The sequence below is a fragment of the Eptesicus fuscus genome, chromosome 11 (genome assembly GCF_027574615.1).
Source record: "Eptesicus fuscus isolate TK198812 chromosome 11, DD_ASM_mEF_20220401, whole genome shotgun sequence".
NCBI lineage: Eukaryota > Metazoa > Chordata > Mammalia > Chiroptera > Vespertilionidae > Eptesicus > Eptesicus fuscus.
Genome location: NC_072483.1, coordinates 32,520,473 through 32,534,597, shown reverse-complemented (window position 1 = coordinate 32,534,597; position 14,125 = coordinate 32,520,473). Strand labels below are relative to the sequence as shown.

Genomic DNA, 14,125 nt, shown 5'->3' with positions numbered 1-14,125 from the left:
CAGCATTATGTTTTACCAATAAATACAAGGAGAGAAAACAACAAATCATCTTTAATTGAAACCATCCATGAGAACAATTACACAGGAGGCGTTCGCACAGCCACACAGCGTAAACAATATGTTCTACTGGAATCCTGCTCTGTTTCACTGGCTATGAATGCAGTGGGTTAGACAAACTAGTCAGGAGAAAGTCCTGTTTTTCACAGAGCAAAAAAGAGGCTTCCTTCTTCAAAACTGTTTTTTCAGATCTTAGTTAGAAAATAATCCAACAAATTGGATTACCAAAGTACAATAGCTTGACCCTTACAGAATCATATGCTTGCCTTTTTGGATACCTTAGAAATTATTTGAGTCTGTTTAGAGCTACTTATTATACAGGTTTCTTTTCTTCTTTTTTTTTTTGCTATAACTATTATTGTAGGGTCTAACTATAATTCATGTAAGAAAAATGAAAAGCACAATATGAAAGAGTTCCTGAGGGATCCCTTACGCGTGATGTCCACACGTAGTGACAGTTGCTGTGCACAGATCATAAGCTAAGTGAGTTTCACAAGCTGCTACAATGCTACCGGCCTGGCGAGGATACACAGGTGCACCATGGCAAGGAGCTTTGCTGTCTTCTTTTCTTACCTCAAACATGCACTGGGCATCATCCCTGGCGATGCAGTTTGTTCAGCTGGTTGAATCTACCATTCATAGGCTGAACAGCAAGCAGTCAAACTGATTGCAATTTGTTGACCTTTGCTAATCATGTCAAACCCCAATGAAGTTGTTTAAGCTTTTTGCCAACTGGATCAGATCAGCTCTGTGGCGGTTATTGGAGACTTTGTAACCAACGCGATTGTGGCCAAAATCCTACATGAACATCATGTAATTTATACAGATGGGATCTGAAGCGAAAGGATGTTATTAGCTAAGGAACACTTAAAGAAAGAACAACAAAAAAGGATTTGAGAAAGAATTGAAGAAAAGAGGCTGAGAATACAACCTAGGGAGACTCCAGAGAGAGTATTTATTTTTGAAAGGAAATGGGAAGGACTGGTGCTGTCACAGAGCAGCTAAGCCATGGAAGGATTGGAATTGCAGTCAACAGATGGAAAAGAACAGCACCGTGCCTTCTGTTTCATAATCAACATTATTCCCTTACCGTTTCCTCCTACCACTCTCCATTCAAATGCAGACTCATCGGAGGACAAACACTAGAGATAATGAACGCTCTAATGCAAACATGAATACTTAAATCAGCAGGTTTTGATTACATGTCTGCCCCGATTCTCCCACCCTCAAGGTATATAGAAACATCACAGACTCCAGGGATGGAAGAGTTCATGGTAGACTGCCAACTTTTGAGGATAGGATATAAAGAAACTGTCTTTTTCAAGCCTTCAAATAGCCAATAATTGTCCTGTATACATTATATATGTGTCTATCAACACAGCACACTATGAATAATTACTTAAGAAAAGACTTTTTACATATTACCTTGTTTTCTCCCAATGACAGTCCCATGAGATAGTATGACAGAGCTACTATCACTGTTACATTGATTTTAATACTAACGCTCAAAATCTGACATGACTCGTTCACAGCCTTGTTCTATTAGTCTTTTATCTACTGACCAGCAAGAGAAAGATCCGGAAAGAATACTCAGGTCTATGTATGCCTTCCATCCCTGTCGTCTTGACAGTGCACTGTCTGTTCTTCGGAGCACTTTTCTCTATCCATACTAGAACTAAAATAAATTAATACACAAACAGGGCTGCATATTAGTTATAAGGAGGATAAAGTATAGAAGGATCTTACAGCTGTTCCATTACCAACATGGAAATACTGGTTATTCTTAAATGAGTGTGTTGTAACTGAAAGTAATGTCTTTCCATAGAAAATCACAGAAAACTAACACGCATAGGTCACGATGGATGGCCGCAATTGTGATGAATTCCAAAACAGAACTAAGCAACACTTGGGGTTCAGCATCGCAAAATTTAGAGAATGATTTTTTGCTAGTTTTCAGTGACATTTGCTACTATACCCAGTCTACTGAGGAACTGAGGTTCTATTAGTCTTTTACCTACTAAACAGTACCTACTGACACTATATCACAGGAAAATTTCCCAGGGAACTTTTTAGAGACGTATATCAAACAAGATGCGTGGAAGTGCTGAAAGACGCTAGGGGATAAGAGTATAGCAATGAAAAATGTAGAAAGGATATCAAGTAAAAAAAAAAGTATATAAACTAGATAACATTCAATGGTGAATGCAATGTAGTTACATTGCTGGGGAGCCTTTTACAAAAACACAGAGGTTTGGATTTGGTATCTGATCTTGATAATAGTAAGCGCCTTTGCCTAGAAATAAGAAACCCCTGCTTTGTCTGACTAAAAGCTTCCTGGGGCTGTGGCTTTCGTCTCCTGAAGTTTTTCATGCCTGTGTACTTTTATTAAGAAATAACTTGTATTAAAAATTAGTTGGTATTTTATTAACAAATAAAACAAGAAAAAGAACCCGTTATTGTCTACACCTTTTCCTGTTTGGGGACTATATGACGCAGTTTTTTTCTACGTGTGTGTGTGTGTGTGTGTGTGTGTGTGTGTGTGTGGTAAAACTTTGGATGTGTTTGAAAATGGCTTTGTAAAAATGTTTACAACCCAGCAGAAACCAAAAGTGTGCATCTGTTGGTAATCCCTTCAATTTTTAAGAACCAAGGGTCACTATTTGGCTTGAATGGAACTAGAAATTTTGATTTTCACCTAAGCAGAATAGACTGTTTGGGCTCTCCAAAAGTAATTATTTCTAGAAAGTTGAATTCTGTCCCTAAGCCAACCCACTTGTCTCCAGTCATCTATTTGAATTGCTCTGGAACTTCACTGTATGTTTCTAACCAGCAACTTCATTCTTAAAACAACAAGCAAAACAAAAAACAGAGACAGGAACTATAAACAAGCATTGTAAATAAAAGAAGCTGTGTCCAGGAGGACCGCCTGTGAGATTCCATGCCTCAGGTTGCAGCAGCCAATGAGGAATGGAGGCTCAGATGTGGGGTTCACCTGACTTCAAGGAATAAATCCTGACCATCTGTCAGCAGCTGGCCAAGACTAACTGAGCATTGCCCCTGTCGATGTGGCTCATGTCTGGAGAATGGGTTTCGGGGGAAGAAAACTATAAGAGGATTGTTAAATTAGGTGGCTAAGTACTGGCCAGGAGCTTGGGGGGGTGGGGGTGGGGGGCTGTGTTTTATACCTTCTTAGCCTCTAACCTCAGGGCACTTCCTCTCTGGGTCTCGGTTTTTCTTCTTGGTAAAATGAAGAAATATTACTTGGCCAGTGTTTCCCAATGTCTTGCAGCAGTTGAACAGCTTTTTACAATGAAATGATATAGAAAGCAGCAATGTAGAAAACGGAAGTGCAGAGGCCTTGGTTTGCCTGTCACTGACTGGGGAAGCTGAGCCCCGCCCACTCCGCCTCCCTGGAGGCTCCCAGCGGCCCTGGAGGTGTTCCACAAAATGCTTGGTTTCTGCAGAAGACCATTGAGGATGCCTCCAGTAGTTTCTTAGGGCCTGAAAAGTCTAAAAATTAAAACATTTAAATCTTCCTGACCATCTACAGCCTATAAATACAATGACACAAGCAAGGGGTACTTTGCACAGTCTGTTACTTTAAAGAAGTGATTTCCAACCATTTGGCAAGTGGAATATTTTTAATTCTCCCCCAAGGAGTCAGTCCCTGAAGTCAGGTGAAGAGACTCCTGAGAGTGCTGATAGTGTTGTCCCAAGACAGGTGTGAAATGACATAGGCCTCAGTAATGATCAGTAACACACCTCTTTCCTGCTCCACCTCCCAAAGGAGTGTGAAAATGAAGGAGGTCAGATGCACTCACTGAGCACAAAGGGGAGGAGGTCCTGCTCTCCTGGTCTCCTTTCTGGAACCCTGGCAGGTTGTGAAGATAAGAATGGAGGAAGGTCCATGGTGGCAGTAACCGGCCTAGAGAGGCATTCTTTGCATTCTGCAGGTAGATAATAGCCTGAAGTTGCTCACTCCCAGTTCATTTTAAAGAATTTAAAATTGTGAGCGGCAGAGATTCTCATTTGATAATCATACGCACGTAGACCGCTCTCTCCTTCACTTGCAACGTCTTTGCTTTATTCTCTTGTGTGACTGCAGGACACTTCCTAACTTAAAAATGGCCTGGCACAATTCTCACCCTGCCTTCTTCTGGGTGCCCAACATATGCAACTATGCCGAAGAATCTTGTGCCTGCAGAAAAGAAATCATATTTTTCATATCCTTAGAAATCAAACCTTCCTTTGGGCCTGTGGAGAAATGCTTTGTGTATCATGAATTAACTATTGGGCACCAGGAATGCAACAGAGCTACCAACTGGCTAATTGTCTTCTATGATTTCCCCCTTTGACCGGCAGCATTAACATGCCAGCGTGGAGTATCTGTAGTTTTTGAAAGTCTTGTTCAAGAGCAACTCAACTGTGAATTGTAGGAAATTGTGTCGCCGCTTACTAGAAAGCATGGTTTATTCATATGTTTTGATTCCCTCCTGGTATGGTGTGCATTAAAGAGAATTCAGCAAGGCAGACAATAATGGAGGAGGAGCTGCAATTTTGCTGCAACCATTTTTTTGTTGTTGATGTTAAATAGCCAGAACCTTCCTGTTTTTTGCTCTGCTTGTGTTTTAATACTAGCCAAAGCCTGTTTAAAATACTTGTGGCCAATGTTTATTATGCTGTGGTTGCACTGTCGTATGTAAAGTGGTTATTAAGTACTGTGCTTATAAATCACTTGGAGAGCCCTATGACATTTTTACTGGCTTGTTTTGTTCTGTGTTCCTATTCATAGGATATCAATAACGAGAGTGACAGCTGACATTTCTCTTGCTAAGAGGTCTGTCCTAAATAATCCCAGCAAGAGAGCAATAATTGAACGTTCGAACACTCGGTCCAGCCTAGGTAAGATGTTCAAATGTGGCGCTTCTCCAGCCTGTGCTTTCAGACGGGGATGAGTTTGGAATGGCTTTTCCAGTTTGCTCCCCATTCAGAATGGGGAAGCGCTGATTAACTGGAGAGAATGCTACCCCTGGAAAAGAAGGGAGCAGAACCCTGCAGCAGCCAGAGCCTCCTCTCCCTCAGCTCTAGCCAAATAGCTAATTAGGAGTCTGGTGGGAAGAATCCTCCAGGCCTCTCCTGGTCTGTCGCTGCCTAACCATGTGAAGCCACTCATCTCCGCTTTGCCCGCGTTTCTCAACGTGGCTAATAATATCTGTCACATCTGACTCATAGCTGACATGAAAGGAGATGAGATGTTCAGCCTTATCAGGTCTTTAGAAGAAAGCTAGACCATGGTGTTCTCACTGTTGCTTCTCCTGCTAACTGGTAGTACCCAGAATAGTCACATCGTGAAGTGGAAATAGTACCTACATTAAGAACACAGAGGGAGTTTCCCAGAGCACCAGTTAGAAAACATCCTAAAATTTACCATGATGGAGAAGAAAACACACATGCTATATGTGTTTAGCTCCATCAAGACATATGTGAGCAGAGTTGTAGATTCACCATCCACAGAAGCAAATCCAGGCTGCTGGGGAAATCACAACATTCATATCAAAAGGCTGTTTGTGGTTTCTATGATTCCAAGAGTGGTGTAGTACACTCATAACTTTCTGGGAGTCTCTTTCGCATTCACATTCTGAGGGCAACTTGTTTTACTGCCCTCTTCTTCCTGGGTAGATAGGGGTCTTCTATGCCACTACATTTTTTATCTACTGAAATGAGCTCTATAGGGGATTGAAAACTAAAAATAAAATTTCCAAATAGATTGCATGCCCAAACATCTCATCAAGAACTCACTGAAGGCTGTGCCAAGAATGGAGCAGGTTGGAAAGAGGCTACAAAGTATTATCTCTATATTCCTGGCATGGAATTGGCACATGGTAATTGTTCAATAAATGTTTGTTTGGTGGTTGCTTTGTGAAACAATGTTAAACTTACCAAATGAAACAGGTGTCAGAGCTTGTCAGGGCAAGATACCAGACATCAGTGGGTTTTTTTGTTTGTTTGTTTTTTCTTTTTTTTTTAGTCCTGTATTTAGTACAGCCTTTCACATACAGAATGAAACACTTTTAATTAGTTTTTTATTGATTTTTTTTTTTAGAGAAAGGAAGGGAGAGAGAAACATCAATGTGAGAAACATTGATCAGTTGCCTCCTGCACACATGCCCCAACTGGGGATCAAACCCACAACCTGGGTATGTGCCCAGACCAGGAATCGAACCTGCCACCTTTTGGTGTACTGGATGATGCTCCAACCAACTGAGCCACACCAGCCAGGGCCAGAATGAAACACTTCTATAAGGCACAATATTTTCACCTTGAGGAAGTGATGATGGCAGAGTTGGTAATAATGAATCAGATTAGGTAACTGACTAAAGTCAAGTATCATGGGTGACAAAGATGCCATATTAGATTGAAGATTTCTAAAACAAGCATTGTTCTCTGTTCTTCTTTCACTCTCCTCTAACTCCTCACAGTGCTGTTGACTTCCTCTGATGTATAATTGGAGGGTAATGGATACTTAAAAGCATAAGCTGGGTTGCCTGACTCTAACAATTGCATGAAACCAAGGGTTTCATGAATATTCTTTGAAGTCATTGGTAATCTAGTCACCTGTTGTCAGAATCAGTGGAGTGGGTGGATGGAGTTACTGTAAATATTGAGGAAGAGCCCTAGCTGGTTTGGCTCAGTGAATAGAGCGTTGGCCTGTAGACTAAAAGGTCCCAGGTTCGATTCCAGTGAGGGGCACATGCCCAGGTTGCAGGCTTGATCACAGTAGGGGGCGTGCAGAAGGCAGCCAATCAATGACTCTCTCTCATCATTGATGTTTCTTTTCTCTTTCCCTCTCCCTTCCTCTCTGAAATCAATAAAAATATATTTAAAAATATTGAGAAAGAAACAAGGTAGATGTCAGTTCACTGTTTTCCCCCTTTACTCTGTAAATTCATATACCACAAACCTGGAGTTAATTTAATGTCAATCTATTATAATAATCATTGTGTGAGCCACTTATGTCCATTTTCCTGCTGTGAATGCACATTTACAGATTCCTTCATCAAATGTTTATTGAACACTTGTTACGTGCCATACAGTATGCAAGACTTGGGAAGAGCAAATGTGACTAAGACAAAGTATCTTACACATGAGCAAACAGAAAGAGGAAACAGATGATTAAAATACTCCTTGATAGGGGAAGTATGAGCAAAGAGGTATGGGTATTGAGAAAGAAGGGTAGAGAGTAAGAAGTGTCTGAGAAGACATCTCAGAAGTTTTATTTGAGCTGGTTCTTCAAAGCAGACAAGAATGTGCAAAGGCATCAGCATATGGAAGAACACTGTGTGTTTGAGAAACAGCTCATTTTTTACAGAGCCTGCTTAGAAAATGGGAGGGGAGACATGCTTTTAGAGCAAAGGAAGAGACTGAGAAAAGTAGACTGAGGCCAGTATGTTAGGGCTCCATGTGTCTTGTTAAAGAGTTCTCCAGAATAAATCCCATGAAATGTTAACTTTAAAAGATACCAAATAGTTGTTACATCCAAAATGTTTTCTATGGTCAAATAAATTTGGAAATTGTGCATTAAACAATTGGCAGTTTTCTTCACTGCAAGACTTCTTAGAGCTGTTAGGATACAAAGGGCAATGCACATTTGAAATTCCAAGAGAAACGATTCTAGTATGCAAAATTTCTCTTACAGAAAACCTCCTTCTTCCCATAGGATATATTAGGGGATTTGTCTCCCAGGGAACTCCCTTTGGGAAATGTTGCTTCGAGCCTAGGAAGCCACTGAAGTATTTTAAGCATTTGGATGTAAAAAAGATCCCAGGTGATAGAAAGACTGGAGAGAGATGGGTCCAGATCAGTCATGGCCAAGTTGTAGAAGCATTCATTAACATCCCTTCCGGCATCATAGTCCATGACTCTCAGAGCTCCATTTGTCTGAAATGAGATCACGAGGAAACTTCCATTGGAACCCTTCTGAGAATTAGCCTGGGTAGTCAAGATTGTTGGATTTGGTTAAAGTTTTTCCTTAAGAAAATTAGCTATGTTGCCCTGGCCAGTGTGGTTCAGTTGCTCAGTTGGTTGAGTTGTCCTCCCATGCACCAAAAGGTAGCCGGTTCCATTCACTGTCGGGGCACATACCCAGGTTGTGGGTTAGATCCCTGGTCGGGGTGGAACTGTTGGATGTTTCTCTCTCTTTAAAAAAAAAATCAATAAAAACATATAAAAGAAAATTAGCTATGTAGATAATTTCTCTTCCTCACACATATAATTTATTGATTGCATTCTGTATACGTATTATCCAAATATTGGACCTACAGCAGTGTATAGTGTGGCTCTCTGCAACCTCCTGGCTGGCTCTGCCCGACCTCTCTGCTCATGACAGAGTGCCCATTGCCCAAGGGTTTAGTGTTAGTCAAGCAGGTGTGCCTGCCCTCTGCACCTGTCAGAAACCACACTGACATCATTGCTGGTGCAGAGGAAATCAGGCCACGGCATTTCTGAGGTATTTACACAGAGACTCAGAGTGCCTCGAGGGTTCCTTGAACCGGAGCAGTCTAGTTTGCGTCACTGCCTTTTTGCTACTTCAGAAAATATTGTTTTCAGATTTGAAAATTAAAGCAATATAGACTTGTTCTAGCATAGCCCTGGCCAGGAGTTAACATTAAGCCAGTTTAATGAAAACAACAAATGAAGAATATACCCCAACAGCCTGAGGCTGAAATTTACTACAATAAAAATACAATTTAGTTTTTAAACTTCTCTCATAAGAAAAATCTTTTTTTTTTTTTAACTGTTTCTGATGTGAGAAAAAAGGGACAGGTATGCTGTTATTACTATAACAAATGTAGAATGTAATTTCAGAAAAATGTTGCAAATAAGCCCAATTGTCCAAATTCTTTACAACATGAAACCTTTTAAGCCATAAGTATTAAATAATATTAAAAACAAATGTCTAATACAGATGATGCATCAGTGATTCTGTGGAAAATAAAAAGTTTATGCTTTTAGGCAAAGCCCAAGAAAATAGAGTTACATGACAGTTTTGAGCATTCATGACCCCACACTCCTTGTCAATCCATTAGATTGTGGGAGAGAGAACTTCTCAGTAGGTGACATGAACTTGAATTTATACTGATTAGCAAAACAAATCATGGGATTCTGGCACAAGCCCTTTTCAGTGAGGATGGTTAGAGCAGAACCACCTTTTCTAGGCCACCTTTGAAGTAATTTAAATTAGCTAGCTTTGTCTACTCTGTAATTTGGACGAAATTACAACATTGTGAGGTCACACCTGAAGCTCAAAAGAAAAGGTAAAAAGCAAAACAAGATCATCTCTCTGAAAATTAGTCTAATTCAGACTTGGACGTGACCCAATAAGTTAGATGATTTATAAAATATATAAATATATATATATTTAAAAGTCTTTTTTGTATTTCAGAAAGCCACATTATGTTTTTATGGATAACCTGTTTTGCTTTTAAAAAATATCTGGATTGCTTTAGATATTGACAAAAACTAATTTTTTTGTTTGAGCAGATTCACTCATGGATTTGGATAACTTGGCTATTACAGCCACCAAATAGATTTGCATCTAGATGCATTGCAACATTTTAATATATTTGATCTTAGTTTTTTAAAGTAATAGGATAATTTTGCCTCAGAACAGTCCACTGGCCTTAATACTTAAATTAAGACTTAGCAATATGCTAGTTATAAGATTAGACATAGAACATTCAATCAGGGATACAAAAATATGTACATCAGTAAAAACAGGTGAATTGTGGGATTTTTAAAAAGGAGATCTATAAAATATTAATATATAAGTTGATCACTGGTAAAAATATTTCAATGCAAGTTGCTTTCTATGAGATGCTCTGTATATGTGTCTCAGTTGTTTCCTGAATGTGGTTTCAGCTGCTATAGCTAAAATAAATTTCTTTAGGCAAAGCAACAATCAAAATTAACATAGCTATGCCCTGCTGGTATGCCTCAGTTGGTTGGAGTGTTGTCCCATATGCCAAAAGGGAGCAGGTTAGATTCCCAGTCAGGACACGTGCCCAGGTTATGGGTTCAATCCCCAGTCAGGGTGCATATGGGAGACCATCTTTCTTTCTTTCTTTCTCTTTCTTTCTTTCTTTCTCTCTCTCCCTCTTTCTTTCTTTCCCTCTTCCTCTCTCTCCCTCCCTTCCTCCCTCTCTCTCTCTCTCCCCCTCTCTCCCTTCCTCTCTTTCTAAAATCAATAAAAAACATGTCCTCGGTTAAAAACAAGTAAACAAACAAAAAATAGTTGTATATATAGCTAAATATTAGGGTGAGTGTAAGTAAGAAGCAAATCAAGAGAGCCATCTCAAATTTTCTACTGTTTGGTTTTATGCAAAACTCAAACCATTTCTCTCTCTTTAGAAAAGATCTTAAGTTAGGTCAGAATATGTAAATTCCAAATGTTCTGTTTTTCAATATAGACAAACATCTGAAAGAGGGGTACTATATATTTTTAAATATAAGAACTAATTTAAAAAAAAATAACCATGACTTGTTATTTATTATTTCTCTTTTTAGCGGAAGTACAAAGTGAAATTGAAAGAATCTTTGAGTTGGCAAGATCTTTGCAACTGGTTGTTCTTGATGCAGACACCATCAATCACCCAGCACAACTTATAAAGACTTCTTTAGCACCAATTATTGTTCACGTAAAAGTCTCATCTCCAAAGGTAATTAGCTCATCTCCAGCTTAAGGTTTAGCAGCTCTTTTGTTTTTTCCTCTGTGCTTTTTTGTCCATGTGCGAGGAGAATGTGTTGTGTAAACCTTTTGTTAATGAGCACAGTTTGAATTCCCACAGTTTGTAAAGGTTCTAGAAATTCTGAGGGAGAACTTTTCAGTGGGTGACATGAACTTGAATTCATACTAGATTAACAAAACAAATCATGGGATTCTGGTACAAGCCCTTTTCAAAAAGCTCAGAGTCTATTGTGGCAGTTATGCAGGAATATAAGAGAAAGAAAAACTAAGAAAGGTGAGGAAAAGTAAACTGGCTTTTCAGAGACTTTGGGTTCTATTTTGGTAAATTTCTTGGGTAATATTGATTCTTGTATCACCTATATTCTCTCCCCAGTTGAGAGAGTACATGGTTCCGGGAAGGTATCTAGATTTATCATACATAAAGTCAAACATCACCATATAAAATGTCTTATGGAAACATTGCAGACCCTTACACTTGTGCTTAGGTTGGATTCTTCAAGGAACATAATTATTCTGTGATTACGCACATGGGATATTTACCATGTATCTTCAGGCCACCAGGGGAGAGAAAAATGAAAGTGAGACAGCCTCAAATTGGTCACTTTTGATTTGGGTGTTCTTTCATTTTTTAAAACTGTTGATAATATAAAAAGTGATTATAAAATACATGCCCTTGGGGAGGTACTACCTTAATAGTTTTTTTTTCAGTGCCTCCAAGAGTTCATTTTAATGCCAATTCAACGTCCAACCAGAGCCGTAGTCTCCTCTCATGGGTGGAGAATGCCTCCAGAAGCTGGGCTTTCCCCCAGCCCTTCGGATGTCCTCGGCCTTCCATCTCTGGCACCGGTTCTGCGCAGGATGAGCTTGTCCAAACCAAGCCAGGACCTTTGGGGGAGCGTTAGGATGGATTGAAATTTGAAGCACCCTTCGCTGCAGTGCAATAGATTTCAACCCCTCTCAGCCCCTGTCCCGGTCACCCCCAGTCACCGTGGGTTCACAAGTGCAGCAACTGGGGTTCTGGTAGCCATAGTGCTGAAGTATCATAGTACACTGGTACTATTTTTGGGAGAGGGTCCTGTTTCAGCCAAAAAAAAAAAAAAAAAATGTTAAAGGAGAGTAGAGTATATGGCAAAATGCAGTTATAGCAGTGCTCAAAAGTCAGATATATCACTGGTTATATGTGGCCAAATGTTTTGCTTAGCTTTCTATCAAGAAATCATCAATGTAAAATTAAACTGGGATGCCTCAATTATTACTATTGACAAAAGGACCCAGTATATATAAATGACTCTGATGTTTATCTGACATTGAGATAGTGAACCAAAATATGACAATTGAATTTGGACATAAATGATCCGGTACAGATCAGTTCCTCTACTTTTGCAGGACCCTCTTTGAAATCTCTGGGTAAAATCTAGGGTGGGAACTCAAGATCCCACCCAGACCTCACCTGGAGCGAAAATAGGATGAACATATCAAATCCATTATAAGTGAAAGTCAGTGTCATGATGTCATCGCAGAGTTGATATGTGTGATCTGTCGCTTTGTATTTTCTCTCTATTCATGCTCAGTGCCAAACAGACTATTAAAAGGGGCCTTGGCTTATTTGGTTTTCTGTCCACTCATTGACGGTATCTCAGCTCTGTGTCTTCTTCCATCAGGTCTTACAGCGGTTGATCAAATCTAGAGGGAAGTCCCAAAGCAAACACTTAAATGTGCAACTGGTGGCGGCTGATAAACTTGCACAGTGCCCTCCAGTAAGTACAACCATTTTTGGTCTTAATCATTCTTGATTAGTTAGGACAGTGGTCGGCAAACTCATTAGTCAACAGAGCGGCAAACCGCGGCTCGGGAGCCGCATGTGGCTCGGGAGCCGCAGTTTGCCGACCACTGAGTTAGGAGAGGGTAGTGTTTCTTTTTACATTAGCATTGTCGTTTTTATTCTAGAATGATGGTGAGGGTGGTATGTTATCATAAACCTGAAGAATTTCTTGGAACAAACGGATGCTGCCCTGTTGGCTACACTCAGGCATCCAGAACTGGGTGGTGTCTGTCATGTCATAAAAAAACGAACTTAGTGTCCCATGTCCGATGTCCTTACCTGGCCAATACTCAGCAAACTGCTGAGTCAATGTGTATGCTTTTATGAAAAGAAAACCTACTGATTTGACTTTCCATTTCTTTGCTGCCTGAAAAGTTCTGATAGGCATAAAAGGTTATGGCATCAATGGTTGAGAATTTATTGGAACTAGGAGAGCCCTGTGGCGAGAGCAGATGAAGAGGTCAGGGTTAAGTAAGGTGAAAAGCCATATTATGGCAACTTTTCTCCTAGTGCCATTGCCAGGAAACAGCTGCTGAGTTGGAAGCCAAGCAAATGGTGGGAGGGGGTGGGGGGAGGTGACAGCTATCATGTGGGTCACCAGTGGTTGATCAGTGTCTACACCTGCCCAGCTGACTTACTATTTCTGTGCCCGTGTTTCTCTAAAGGAAATAACTTTTTCCTACTGATTTGATTCACTAGATTTATACTCATGTAAGGATTGTTGATGCTCTGAAGAAGCTTAAAATTCAATTCAGATGTTTACCGCGCACAGACGATGGCCTGGCCAAACGGCTCAGTTGGTTGAGCATTGTCCCACGCACAGAACAGTTGCCAGTTTGATTCCCAGTTGAGGCACATATCTGAGTTGCAAGTCCAATTCCCGCAGCCAATTGATGTCTCTCTGTCTCTGTCTCTTTTTGTCTCTGTCTCTGTCTCTCTGTCTCTCTCTCTCTCTCTCTCTCTCTCTCTCTCTGTCTCTCCCCCTTCCTCTCTGTCCATGGGTGAAGATTAAAAATAAAAAGTACAGACTCTAGAGCCAGATTGCCTGAGTTCAAGTCCACTCTAATCCACACTAGGATTACATCCCTAATTATGTAATCTTCGGCATATACCTTCCTCATTGGGTTTGTGTAAAGACTCAATGAGTGAGTATGTGGTGAAGCTCTTAGAACATGTCTGGCACATGATGAGCACCATCTAAGCGTTTCTGTTATAATTACTGGATGCACTTGCGCTGTGCCATGCCTAACCTGTCAAGCTCTGTAAGGATCTGTGCCCACCTGGTTTACTATTGTATCTCAAGCGCCTATCATAGTAGGCCCACAATAAGTATTTAGTGGTATTTATACAATAAGAGTATTAATGATATTTATGCAATAAGAGTAATAGATTATCTCTAATCCTCATAGTTACCTAGTAAGATAAGCAGCATTATCCCCATAAGTGAGGCAACTGAAGACAGAGAGATGAAATTATTCTCTAAGGTCACACAGCAAATTAGT

The 14,125-nt window shown here is 40.1% G+C and overlaps 1 protein-coding gene across 3 annotated transcripts in view; it reads left to right on the top strand.

The window, feature by feature from the left end:
- CACNB4 (calcium voltage-gated channel auxiliary subunit beta 4) overlaps positions 1-14,125 on the top strand; it is a 226,703-nt gene that overhangs the window by 197,628 nt on the left and 14,950 nt on the right. For all 3 annotated transcript variants that reach the window (XM_054722804.1, XM_008138687.3, XM_008138688.3), the window contains exons 10-12: positions 4,850-4,959; positions 10,621-10,772; positions 12,463-12,558. In XM_054722804.1, coding sequence (XP_054578779.1) covers positions 4,850-4,959; positions 10,621-10,772; positions 12,463-12,558 — 358 coding nt within the window. The remainder of the gene's footprint in view (positions 1-4,849; positions 4,960-10,620; positions 10,773-12,462; positions 12,559-14,125) is intronic.